The sequence below is a fragment of the Callorhinus ursinus genome, unplaced genomic scaffold, assembly GCF_003265705.2.
Source record: "Callorhinus ursinus isolate GAN/ISIS: 27379988/994484 unplaced genomic scaffold, GSC_fseal_2.0 scaffold22, whole genome shotgun sequence".
In the NCBI taxonomy this organism is placed as follows: Eukaryota; Metazoa; Chordata; class Mammalia; order Carnivora; family Otariidae; genus Callorhinus; species Callorhinus ursinus.
The window spans coordinates 22,568,996-22,583,714 of NW_027397084.1; the positions used below are offsets into that span (position 1 = coordinate 22,568,996).

The 14,719-nt window shown below is 35.1% G+C and overlaps 1 protein-coding gene across 4 annotated transcripts in view; it reads left to right on the forward strand.

Annotated features, from left to right (window-relative positions):
* The window catches only part of ADGRB3 (adhesion G protein-coupled receptor B3), a 722,049-nt gene that overhangs the window by 323,271 nt on the left and 384,059 nt on the right, over positions 1 to 14,719 (forward strand). For all 4 annotated transcript variants that reach the window (XM_073905165.1, XM_073905166.1, XM_073905164.1 and 1 more), the window contains 2 exons: positions 1,631 to 1,732; positions 2,101 to 2,207. In XM_073905165.1, the coding sequence (XP_073761266.1) occupies positions 1,631 to 1,732; positions 2,101 to 2,207 (209 nt within the window). The remainder of the gene's footprint in view (positions 1 to 1,630; positions 1,733 to 2,100; positions 2,208 to 14,719) is intronic.

A 14,719-nucleotide genomic window follows, 5' to 3' on the forward strand; every position in this document is an offset into this window, starting at 1 on the left:
AAACCAAGTATAGAAGTGAACAAATGGAGGAGGAAGGGGCTAGGGGGAGTCATCACCACCCCTCCCTCTTCAGGAGCCAAGTGTGCCCTTCTGGCCCCTTCAACCTGTCCAGGCTGTTACAGGGGGCAGGAGGGCTCAGGCTGGCCTGGCCCTTTCCTAGGAACCAAGAGCAGGATTTGCCACTGAGTCTGGCCTGGGAGTGGCGGTGATGAATAGAGGTGGAGTCACCATAAATCAAAAATATAAAATAATAAAATGTTTAAAAATCACAAAAAAATGGTACAACTCAAGCAAAGGTAGGGACAGCCCCTCCACAGCACTCCCTCCTCCAATATCACGAGAACGGAAACAGCAGAAAAATAAATTAAGGGATGCCGCAGTTACCACCAGCCAAGCACCTGCAGCCACCCACTTCCACACTGACCATGGAGACTGGCCAACTGGGAACCACTTTGCCCATTTTGTCTGATCCCCACCCCACAAAGAGAAGATGCTTTCGGCCCTGCTATCCCAGATAAAGAAAATATTATTTCAAGATTGTAGTTTCTCAAATTGTATTCTTCCCCACTAATAATTATAATGTATCCTAATGAGCTCATAAATTCTGAAGTAGAATCAGTATCTGTAGATTACGATTATCATGGATTAAATAGTATACTGTCTCTCCTTGGAAGTCACACTCTTGTATGTATGTATATATATATATATATACATAATACATACTAATATATATATATATATTAGGTACTTATTTACTTATTAAAAGTATTTATATATTCAAATATTGATTCATTTATTTATTCAATTTTGAACAACTTCTGTGCGCCAAACCATTAGGTGGGAGATACTGAGATGAGAAGATAACAAGATGCCAGGCAACTAGGGAACACAAATATGTGAGCATATACGTGGCAGTGCTGTGTGAAAGGCACAAGAGTAGGTGTGTCTAGAGAAAGGACTGGCATGTTCTTTCTAGGAGCAAGGTGTAAGGTTTAATGCAAAACATGGTATGGACGGACTTCACAAGTCCTTTGACCTCCTATTAAAATATTTCTGGTATACCTCTGTTATTCTTGGAATTCTCGATAACTTTCTCATCTCAGTAATTAAATTGAGTTTTTGAAAATACAAAGACCAAAAGATCAAATCAGTTCATTTTTATATGATGTCATGTGATTGACATCATTGCTCTTGTATGAAGAATAAAAAGTTACATATTCTTGCCCTTTGTGTTTATTTCCTCTTAAAAGAGTTAATAATTCAAATATGGTTTTCAGTTTATTGGAAATCATTTTATTTCACAGTATTTCAAAACATTATGAATATTGAAAAGATTTTTTCATGTATATGCTTGAATGTAATGTTCAATTTATAAGCAAATTCATTGACTTTTTTAAAAAGTCTCCATAGTAAGCACTTTCAAAAGAAAGAACATTTTTGTGGAGATTTCATAGATAATGAAATGTGGTGGTTTTTTGGTTTATGAAGACATTGCTAACATCTCAATAAACTATATACTTTAAAGAAAATGAAAGAGCTCCGCAGATAGATGCATTTGAGGACTATTTATTGCCAATATTTAGAAAAACAAACACTGCTGGCATTCAAATCCCTCTGTTTTAAATTGCAGCACCTTATGAAATATGCCCAGAGGATTATCTGATGTCGATGGTGTGGAAAAGGACCCCGGCAGGCGACTTGGCATTCAATCAGTGCCCGCTGAATGCCACAGGTAAAGTATGATGACCCACCCAACGAAATTATGATGGCCATCCACGAACGGCATGCTATGTTTGCTTCTGAAGTCATGCTTTTATCCTATATCCATAAATAAATCTCTCCCATAAGCAATTAATAAAGCAATTTTAGTGAAGTGCTTCATAGATGGAGCCAATGAAGAGACCTAGAAATTCCTGCTAATGCAATGGTTTCTCAGTGTGATTCACATGCACTATAAAAATTATCAACGTAATATTTTCATATGCATGTTTTTTAAGGCAGGAAAATGTACAAACCCAATTCTTGAGACTGCCTCCCAGTTATGTGATGCCTTCTAGCATCTCTGTTATAAAGCTTCTCTCTGTTCTTTGTGACGCACAGGCACCACGAGCAGACGCTGCTCTCTCGGTCTTCATGGAGTGGCCTTCTGGGAACAGCCGAGCTTTGCAAGATGCATATCAAATGAGTACAGACACTTGCAGCATTCAGTAGGTGCAAAGCCAGCTTTAGTACTTGCCCTGTTTATTTTTTCCTAATGATCACTGTGTGAGAATTTAACCTTCTGCTTTATAACCAAATCAGCCAAAATCTTTGAGAAAATGCCTGAAGGAAAAAGTGATGTGACAGAAAGCTAATTTTTATAAGTCGGTGCTAAACTGCTCCATTCCTAGGGTTTGGGTTTTTATGGTTTCTGCTATTAAAATGAAAGAATTCCTTGTCTAATGGGGACAAGGCCTGAGCAAAATTTGTTACTCAGTTTTATGTATAGGCGTTACACTATATATCATGACTAGCACAAATCTGCATTAAATATATATAAGACTTACTTCAAAATACTGTACATTTTTAAATTATATTCTTTAACATTTTAGTACTTCAGAAATGATAAGCTATGTCACATAGGTATCAAATTTCTCAGTGCATTTTGACATTAAGACATTGAAAAAATGATAGTGTTATTGCACCAGAGAAAATTAATTACTTGCAAAAGATTAAGTGGGCCAAATTTTTCAAAAATAACCCCTCTGTTCCCACACGTCATTGAATTATTCACAAAATATGATGTATGAATATTTTGAGCACAGATAAATTTTGCTTGGTATTTTACAAGTGCAAGCCATTGTCATTATTGGAGACTTGTCATTTCATCCTGACAGTCTGGAGGAACTCCATCAATGAATAAACATTGAGTAAACATTGTGGGGTTTATAACAAATATATTCATGAGCCAGCTAGAAAGTTGAACATTGACAGGGATGATGTTTAGTTAAAAAACTTTAACTTTTGTTGTGTTTATGTTTTCTTTTCATTTTTTACTGTCACTCACAAATACGTATAATTCTTAAAAAAAAAAGAAAAAAGAAAAAACCTAAAGATTCTTGCTTGTGGATGGAGATTTAGCTCATATAATAATAACCCATATTGATGAAGTATATTTGATTATCAAAAAAACAAAAAAAATCATATTAAGAAAATCTGAAAACCAAATGCTAATACGTTTACTTACCAAATCAGTAATAGTAATTGACCAGATGATTATTTGACTACTTAGAACCTTATTCCTGTTATTAATATATATATATATGCCCAGATACATAGATATAATGTGTGTCACACAGAAATACTCACACACGTCAATATATGCTGGTTACCCACAAATACTACATTTAATAACATGTATTTATGTGTATATTGGCAATTGATGATATTTGGCTTCATTGAGCCTTATTTCTGTCAAAATTAAAATACATTTATATATGTACACAGAATATAATATATAGCTTTGTTTCATAATATAAAATATAAGACTATGAAATGCAAATTTCTTTTATTAATAACTGTCAATATTCAGACCAGTATATTTCAGAATTAAGATTAACCAAAAATTTCATAATGAATTTAATTTTAATGAATTTTGTTTTTCCCTGATTGTAGACCTTCGACTTTGTTTACTTAATTTTAATAGTATCCATATTCGATTCTTGTTAATCCACAGTAATGAATGGGAATAATTGCATCTATTAAGTAAATCATAAGTCAATCTTTATGAATTTATTAATACATAATATCACTTCTTTGCAGAAATTTTTTACTATCTAAATTCAGTGTTTTATATAGTAATACTTAAATGAGTTTGCATTCTGTGAGTGCAGGTCATCTGATAATGGACAGAAACAGAAACACTCTGTGAAATAGAAGAATTGATCTCAAATTGTGAATTCCATAGAAATCATTCAATCAATAATTTGACAGCCAATGTGTATATGCCTTTGTTGACTGGCATACATAAATCAGATGCATGATATTGTAGAAAAAAAAGCAGTCTCGGTGTATTCAGCTCCTACAAAGTACTAGACACTCACCTGGGCTCTTTGACAAACCAACTCCAATGCTTACAAGAAGCAAGGTGGATATCCCTGCATTGGTTTGCATACAAAGAATCTGAAAATCTACAGAGGAGCAATCCAGTTTTGTGAGGCAAAGAATGGAAGTTGTGTCCAGGTACAATTGCTCCAAAGCTTAACGTCTTTTCTCGAGGCCATGCAACCTCCTGAACTTTTGATTTGAAATCATCTGCCCTAGATCCTGGTAATGAGGGCATATTCAGGTGGTGTGTTTTTCAGAAAAGTCATTGATCTCAAGTCTTGGTTTATTTGAAGTGGGTAGCATCATCTTAACGTCTCTGGAGATTCTAGGGAACAGCAGATGACATACTATATATGTGAAATGCTTACAAATTATAAAAGAACTTTGTAACCATAAAGTATTAATATCTACACGTACAGAAAATACAAGTTAAGATATTATCTCAAAAAGTAAAATTTTAGAACTCAACATATGATTAATATGAACTGTAAATGTGGAAAAATATAAATAAATGCAGATGGAGGAGTAGATAGGTAGATAGATAAGTGGATAGATGGATGTATATATAAGATTGATACTATATATATTTTCACACGTGAATTTTATTTATATACACACATACAGAAACATACACACACTTACACATGCACACATACACACAATCTAGTACTTGCCTACGGATCATGCCTCCTTTACATATTCAGGGAAGTATAGGGCCAATCTATGCCTTAAATAATGCTTACCTAATACATCTACACTTAGTCATGTGTAGTCTAACAAGTCCATTGGAGATGGAAGTGAAACCAACTTCCCTTCATACTCTTACTCCTGTCGCTTCTCATGCTTTGTCTGAATAGCAAAGCTAGATAGTGCTTGCGATAAAGAACAGTTCTGATACCCACAAATTCTAAAATTACTTTGCAGACTCTTCATCTTCTCCTCTAGTAAAATTTACTATTTCACAATTTAATTGTTCTGTTTACTTTGAAGGATTTCATTTTTTGCCCCCTCTATAATCATAAAGCTCATTAAATATTAATTTTTACCTACTGCAGAGAATTATTTTAAATAGGTAGATCTGTGTTTTCCAACTCTTTTACATGTACATATACACATGTATAATATATGTACATATACACATAGATTACACTATTTTAAAAACCCATTTTACAAAATTATACTCATAAACTAAGTTTGAAATGACATTTATCATCAGTTAAAACATTAGTTGAGTATGTTCTGTGAACTTTCATAATTATAACCCAATTGAGGTAGACAGAATGGGGTGGTTAATCGGTTTAATACATAAAATCACTAACCCATTACACTGCACCTTTAGTTTGAATTCTTTAAGGACGGAAACCATGTTGAGTTTTTTTTTTAATCTTTATTTATCTAGTGACTAACACACTGCTAAGCATATACTAAATATTCCATAGATGCTTATAAAGAATGACTCTGCCACTTTTCTAATCAGTAGGAGCATACTGGCAGCTGGAGGGTTCTCAGGTGATACACCAGACAGTGTTCATGAATTTTAACCATGTGAAATTAATAAGTATAATCCCTCATGTGCAATTTTCCTAGCCCAAAAATATCTAGAAATGGGGAGTGATTGATGACATTATTTTATGAAATTATTTGGCCATTGCAGAGGAATTTCAATAAGATAATAATCATGAAGTTGTTTGAAACCTTATAAGATATAAAATTAAACATGATCCAGCTGTTATTCATAAAAAAGATAAGTCACAAATGACTGCACACAATTTTAAAACATTGAGGGTGGAAGAATAAAGTGTAGTAAGAGTCTTGAAAATTTCATATTTTCTCATATGTTAATATTCCTTTTCAAATTCTGGGATATTTTTCTGAATTTTATACCAAATAAAGTAGAAATAATTTTAGAACCCATTGAGAACCAGGCACAGGAATCAGACAAATTGAAAAAACTATTTCTTGTTACTTATAAAGCTCTTTGAAGAAGAAGGATGAAATTTGTGGGCAAAGTGGGGCAGTCTTTCCTTGGATTAAATAAACAGATCCCCCTGTGTCTGGTATACCTGGGCCACCACAGACAGCCTCTTCCTACCTCCATCTCTCCTCTCTCTCTCTCTCTGATTCTCTCCCTCCCACTCTTTTACACATATATAAATACATGCTTATACACACACACACACACACACACACACACACACACACACACACACCTACGCTTGAAATGACAGATTGCATAGAACTAGCAGGATATATACTCTCTGCATGGAGAGGGTTCTAAAGCAAAAGTTGAACAAGCGTATCAATGCCTTTTCCTAAATTCATAAGGCATAGGTCATTCCTCCTTTCCGGGAGAGGAGTGAATGATGGGGGATTGAGAAAGGTCAAAGATATTGCTCTAGTACAAGTCCTTCCCTGTGAAGTCATTGTCCCTTAAAACCTCTGTTTCTGTTTTTCAAACCTTCATTTAACAAACAAATAAATATGGAAGTAGGAGCAGTAGTCTATCTGGTCATCAAAAGGTTGACTTTGTTGGAAGGGATGTCAAAGAGCTTGAATCCTAGTTTGATGACTTTATTTCTATTTTCCTCTACTTCTATGGGTGGTTTGTTAGGATAGAGAGATAAAGATAAAGATAAAGGTATCTTCCTTTAGCGGAGGCTTGAGGAAAGAGGGAGAGACACAGAAGGAAAGAGACCCAGAGGGACAAAGACAAAGAGAGACAGAGAATAGATATGCTTTATTTTTTTCTACATATTCCCTACCTTCCAGGTGAATTTTGTTCCATTGCAACAAAACTATTCCCATCTTACAGTTTTTGGCCAATACCTCATTGCATAAATACTCAGCACACTGCCCAAAAGAGGAGAGAATACTTTTTTTCTTTTTTATTAATTTTATTTTATTTTAATCCAGCATAGTTAACATACAGTGTCATATTAGTTTTAAAAGTACAATACAGTGATTCCAGGAAGATAATACATTTTATTACTGCAGCTTATTTAGAGGAAAGAAAGACAGTAGCCACCATAGTTTTTGCTTACAAGAGATATTTATTGAGCCAAAAAATATGCAAATCTTGTTTTTTTAATGAGTAGTTAAGAAACAAAAAACCCAATACATGGTCCAACCAGCCAGGAGAACTAGAAGATGATTTTTGTTTTCAAATATTCATTAATTAAATGGAGGTAAGTGAGTCTGAGATACAGGAATTACTTGTTCTTCCAGTTATTAGTAATACAATATGGTTGGAACACAGCAGGTGATGGTGAAAGCAGGGAGAAGAAGCTAAATCAGAAGTTTTTTAATCCTGGGTGAACATTATAATAGCATGGGAATTCTTAAAAACACCAATGGTGAGGTCACCCAAGGCCAGTTAAATGGAATTGTTACCATAGTACACATTTAATAAATGTGAGTTATTATTACTAATTACAACATTAATTGAGCATTCATATGCATGTATATCTAATTACATGGTCCTCCATGGAAGAATGTAGACACCCTTGTTTTAAATACTCATGACATGGCACTGGACTTCCTTTTTTTCTTGTTGCCAAATTTCAAGTTTGTCAGCACGCTCACTCCCAGAGCTCAGATAATCATTGCAAAACTCAACAATGCCAAAGAAAAGCTGAAGAACATTATTTCCTTTAAAATGGACAGAAACCTCTTACTTTTATTCAGGATCACATGTTGAAGTTTTAGGATCTGAGTTCAACCTCACAATTCCAAAGTATTTAACATGTGGTCCTGAATAAAACTATGAGTTCACTGAGTGTTCAGCAAATGACAATAACTCACATTTATTGAATGCTATCTACCTTGAAGGAGCTGATGGGAAAAAAAAGTGGGGGGGAGGAAGATGTTAACTAAATCTTGATGTTCTAAGCAATTCATACATCAGAGTTCACAGTATATTTCAAGAAGATAGTGAATATTTTAGACTTTACATCCCATATGGTCTCTGTTCTAACTATTCAACTCTGCTGTTGTAGAACAAGAACAGCCATAAACAATAAGTAAACATGATGGTGTTCCAGTAAAATTTTATACAAAAACAGGCAATGGGCTGGATTTGGCCCACAGGCTATAGTCACTAATTTCTGTTCTAGTATATACATTTTTAATGGTTTTTGTTTGTTTGTTTTGTCTTATTTTTTAAGATTTCAACTCTCTTAGAATTCTCCATCAAAGAATGGACAAAGTATTTTGTCCTTTTTTCTTCTCTATTATCTTTAATAGTCTAACCACAGTCATTTTAAATTACTTACCAAAGTGAAGTCTAATATCTGGATAATCTGTGAATGGGCTTATCAGTCACATCATCTAGCATATCTACTAATTTTTATTAAATGACAGACATTGTGTAAAACACATGTAAGGTTTTTAGACAATGTCAATGTCCACCAAAAGCATCCCCCCTTTTCTTTGTTATTCAGTTACAGTGAGGAGCTAATACTTCAGTTCAATTGAGATTTGACCTGGGTTGAGGTGATTTGCAGTTTAGTAAGACTCTCCGCTTAGTCCTTCTTCCACTGTGTGTCTTAAAAGCTTTGGATGAAGAGCCTATGTTTGCCTATCCCATCAGCCCCGAGAAATTGTAGAAGATTCAGTTCTGTCCTTCAAGATGTACCAGCTCAGTGTTCCAGCTTTCTTTCCAAGCAACTTCAGATTTGTTTCCAAATGCATACTTACAAGGATGGAGAAAATTATTCTCTGCATTTCAGAAGTTTTCATCTTAACTTCTCAGCTTCCTACACATTTCAAAAACTTAGCAAATGTCTCATGAAGAAAAAATCCAGTAAGATTTTTAGGGACTCTCAAATTTCCAATACATTTTTCTAGCCCTGGGCAACTGAAAAACATTAGTTTCTTTTTCTTCACTAGAGGTCCTCTTCTAGGGTTACACCTGCCCCTTACTTCTTGCACAGATTTAGCAACCTCCCTCACCATGACTAAAATTGTTGGTTACCTTAGAAAGGATCTCCTTTTTCTGGAAATTTAGTTTATCTCATCCATAGCTATCTGAAGCTCTAAGGAGTATAGTTTTTGTAATTTATGTGGATTTTTCTAGTTTTAGTGGCAAAAGCATCAGCCTTAAAGGAATTAAACCAATAAATTTCAATTGTACTATAAAAAAAGAAAAATCTCTTAAATACATATAATAGTGTTTCCTAGAGAATTTTGAGGGAGTCCACTATATGGATATATAATGAAATGCTTTTCAGGTTATACTTTACTTCCTGATTTTAAACTGACAATATATTATTGATTACATCTATAAAAACACAAGAGAATTTTAGGATTCTCCCAGATTACAGATTTAGTGTGACTTGGAGACAAAATGTTAGGGTTAGTTTTAGCAATTGAAATTCACTGACTTGAAACTTATTCATAGGATGATTTAATAAAATATACTTAATAGAGAATTAGGCTAATGTCAAAGGAAAAAAATACAAAAGGAAGTATACTCTATTATTCAATCATTCACCTATCCATTCAACTACCCATTAACTTATTCTGCAAGTTATCTACTGAACTTTATGTCCAATAGAGTGCAGGGACCTAAAGATAGAATTTGAATCTAACTCACACAAATACAAATACAGTACACAAGAAAAGATATATAATTACACATTGTGTTATGTTGAAGGAAATTAACAAAGTACCAACATAGAAAATAAAGTTTAGGGACTGCTTTAGATAAGAAAGTCAGAGAGGTCTCTATGAGGAAATGACATTTAAAGCTGTGACCTGAAAAATGAGATGGATCTAGACATTCAAAGAGTGAAGAGAATGAGTATGTCAGAGAATAAGAAAGATTCCATTTGAGGGAATAGCATTTGGAAAAACTTTGAAGTCTTTAAGGAAGTGAAAGATGATCTAGTGGCCAGAGGTAGTGAGCAAGAGGAGAATGTCATGAGATGAAGTTGGAGAACTAGGTAGGGAAAAAATTCTATGTGTTAAAGACCTTTGCTAAGAGTTTGAATTTTATTCTAAATGCAGTGGGAAGCCATTAATGGTAAAGAGTGATGTGATTCATTATAATTAAAGAGGGTCATATGGTGTTCTATGGAGAACAGACTATAGGGTAGCAGGACTGGAACGTGTCAAGCCTGCTGCAGTAATCCAGATGAGAGGTGATGTTATTCTTCATTAAGGTTGAGTGAGCACATTTGGCTGATGGTAATGTCATTTTCTGAAATGAGGAAGGCAGGACAATAAAGAATAGTTTGAGGCAGGTGTACTTAGGAGTTGCCAAATGTTGTATTTTACTGAGGTTTGAAATAAAGAACTTAGAGTGCAGCTAGTCAGTTTAGTTGTGATTTTTCTCCAGCACAGTTAAGCTGCTTAGATGCAGGTGCAGAGAAGGCATTTGGTGGGGCTAAAATGTAGAAGTATCAGCAAGCAGCACCTGGGAACTTGTTAGAAATGTAGAATCTGAAACCCTGAAAATCTCCCTCTGTGACTCATATGTACATTAAAGTTTAAGAATCACAGTGGGGGACACCTGGGTGGCTCAGCTGGTTAAGCGTCTGCCTTTGGTTCAGGTCATGATCCCAGGGTCCTGGGATCGAGTCCCACATCGGGCTCCCTGCTCAGCGGGGAGCCCGTTTCTCCCTCTGCCTGCCGCTCCCCCTGCTTGTGCTCTTTCTGTCTCTCTCTCTCTGACAAATAAATAAATAAAATCTTTAAAAAAAAAAAGAAACACAGTGGTACTGGTGATGGGTATTAAAGAGGGCATGTACTGCATGGAGCACTGGGTGCTATATGCAAACAATGAGTCATGGAACACTACATCAAAAGTTAATGATATAATGTATGGTGATTAACATAACATAATAATAAAACAAAAAAAAACCATAAAAAAAAAAAGAAGAAGCACATTGGTAGATTTGATCTAAGGCTGAAGTTTTGGCAGAGGAATGCAAAGAAGTAAAGTGGTAAACAATGTAAAAAAAAGTAAAATGTAAAGAAGGTAAAGTTTTGATCGATGAATGTGAAGAAATTAAATGATTGCTAGCCAGTTCCATACCACAAGACACACTTGTGTTAGCTGATACCTAGTTTTCCTCTTCTGGGAACATGGGAGGATTGTGTTACTTCACTCCTTGAAGTTAGATATACGCATGTGACTCTAGAACTGGCCACCTGGTTGTGTAAGGAAGTGGTCTTTGTCATGTCAGGCCTGAGAATACTGTTACCAATGCAAAATCTTTCAACCTCCATCACCCCAAACCCCTGAAAGACTATGATGAACAGAACCTTCCTGATGACCTGAGTTGCGTATGTAGTATGAATGAGAAATGAATTTTTGTTGTTTTTAGGCACTGATATTTTACAGTTGTTTATTATCACAGCATAACCTATCCCATTCTGACTGATAAAATATCACAAGAACTAGGAAATTTAAGTAATGGAAATATAATTGAAAAAAAACATAGAAAAATATTGGGTTACTTAATGCTCCATCTCCCACTGAGGTGGTTCCTGAAAATTTGGGTCCCACTCTTTGACTGCTATACTGCTTTGAATTCATAGAACATGCTCTAATTCTCCTAGGTCAGAATATTAAGAGCTTCTAGACTGATTTGGTGTTAAGAAATCTAATCTACCTATGTCCCTTGCTCAGGAATTTTACTTTTGACTAATGCCAGCCACTCTGAAATTTAAGCTAATTCGTGTGTGTGTGTGTGTGTGTGTGTGTGTGTGTGTGTTTCCTGTTAGGTAAATTTACTATATTCTCATTCTTACTTTGGAAATTTACAGGTTTTACAGGAAGATATGCATAGTGTATACCTAACTCACTTTTCTTCATCAGTTTTCTTCATGACTCAGTTTATTCTTGTAACAATAAATTGGAATCCTCAAATTTATGGCATCCTATCTCTCACTTCAGGAATTCCTGGGGCAAGAAGCTGGGATACCAAATATCCCTTGGCCAAGGGTTATTTATACTGGGTTTTGTGCAACACATACATAATTTATCCAGGAGGATTCTGGACTAAATCTCTCCACATCAAATTGTCTCCAGAATCATCTTTCAAATTTGAACTCCGAGCCCTAGGACAACTCTAAGATGAACACAAGCTTTTTGTATCAGATGTAGGGAAAATTAAGAACCATTAGTATAGTAAAACAAAGGGTATGCTTTCTTTTCCATACAGGATGATCTCTTTTTGCTGGAGATACCAGATAGATCTGTAAATAATTTAATACCATCATCTAATGAATGACTTTGTTCTTAGAAAAATGCGAGTTATGAACTGAAGCAAAGATGTATATTTAGATTATTGTTTTATGAAGTTTCTTGTATAATTATCTTTTAATTGAAGCCACTTAGAGCTGTGAGAACCTTTAATTTACCTTACAGATGGACTGTAGGAGTTGATGCTGAAAATAATATATAAATATATGATGTTTAAAGTGTGTCATATGCACTAAATGACTACGATAAACTTTTTTTTAGGATTCACACAATAGAGACAACTGTGGCTGGCAGTAGGAGGCATAAAGTGAAAAAAATGAGGTTATTTCAGAAACACACATACTCTTTAAACCATGACCCCCACCATATCTGTCTATATAAAGAACAAGGAGGCTTAATCCAGAACTATAAAAAGCAACTATTTTTAGACTTCAATTTTTTTTTTCCTTTCACTGTCAATAATTGTCAACAGTATTAAATGTGAATGACACAGAAACTTTTAAGACTTGCCCTTTGGAGCAAAGATGCTCACAGAGTGCTGCAGTGTGAGCAGACTGAATTACTGATAATTATAATTTTTAAAGGACATACTAAAATTATAAACCTGAAGTACTTCAGTGACTAAATTAAAAAAATTAGAAAATACAGCCCCAGGGAAATAGAATCTTTGTTATAGCCATGGGGGATTTTTCCCTCCACTTGAGTAAACTACTTACAAAGTCTCTTATAGGGGCACCTGGGTGGCTCAGTCAGTTAAGCATCTGCCTTCAGCTCAGGTCATGATCTCAGGGTCCTGGGATCAAGCCCCAAGTTGGGCTCCCTGCTCAGTGGGAAGCCTGCTTCTCCCTCTCCCCACTGCTCGTGCTCTCTCTCTCCCTCAAATAAATAAAATCTTTTAAAAAAGTCTTTTCTAGGTATTGGTAAATGGCTTTAGGAACATTTACACATTACATGCCAAAATAATGACTATTACTCAAATAACTGGCAGTACCTCAACAGCCTAGCAAGTTGCTTTGAGTCTCTTCCTTCTCATATTCTTTTTTTGTATGAAAAAAGATTTAGTGTCTTCTTGAAACAAACATGATTGAGAATGATTTTTAAATAGTTAAGCATTTTGACAGTTTCTAGCAAAGTTAAGCATGTAGTGGTTAAGAGCAGGAACTCTGAAATCCACTACTTGAGTTTAAATCTTGGTACAATTCAAGAGTTAAACAATCCTGGGGAATGCAGTACACCATGCTAAGTCGATACTCTTTATCTATAAAATGTGAATAATTATGGCACCTCCAACAGTTGTTTTAAAACTCAAATGAGGTAGGGCACCTGGATGGCTCAGTTGGTTAGGTGACTGCCTTTGGCTCAGGTCATGATCCTGGAGTTCCGGGATTGGGTCCCGCATCGGGCTTCCTGCTCAGCAGGGAGTCTGCTTCTCCCTCTGAACCTCCCCCCTCTCATGCTCTCTCTCTCTAGCTCATTCTCTATCTCAAATAAATAAATAAAATCTTAAAAAAAATAAAACTCAAATGAGGTAACTCATGTAAAACATTTTGTCCCATGCTTGCCATGTAATATGCTCTCAGTAAGTACTTTATCATTTTTGTAATTGTCGTTATTCTGTTTTAAAAAGTAGCAGTTATATAAATATAACTGTAGATGTTTAAAATTTCTGAAATCATTTGCCTATTTATATTAATTGGATATCTTTTAAAAGGCAATTGTGTCAGGGAATGTAAAAATGCCCCATTATTATGTATTTCCTTGTTTTGAATCATCATGGACTGCTATGTTTTTACCTTGTCAACTAGCAAGGTCGATAGTTACAGAAGGGAAAATCCTTCTGTAGTTTCAGTTTAATTTAGCAAGCCCTTTGAGCAGATACCTTTGTGTGCAGACAATGAGCTAGAAATTACAGGGGACACATAGATGAATAAGAAACTGCAAGCCCTTTAAGAGTTTATGGTCTAGTACAATAGATAAGATAAGAGCACAAACACTATAATAATGTAAGATAGAGCAAGATTACTTCTATGAGGTTTGAAAGCAGAGATCATGTCATGATTGCAGTTATGTGAAAAGAATTCAGGAAAGAGGAAAGATAACAATTTAACAAATGGATTTGGAGGGAACATTTAAAGTTTCAGAAGAGCCTATATCAGGGAGCAAAGGCAGGATCCATGGACTTTCTTTGGGAAATGGAGAGTAGTTCAGTCTGGTTGGTGTTAGGAACCTGCAGCAATAGTTGAACAGTGGGGCAGACCAAGCTAACACTTCCCAGATCATACTCACTTTTTGTATAAACTACAACAAGAATATATTTTCAAATACTGCATTGCAGCTGGGCTCCAAAGAAAGATAGGGAGATCTTTAGATACCAGAAATTTAGAGGAAAAAAAAAGGCTAACTCGAGCTGTAGGGGAGAGTTGA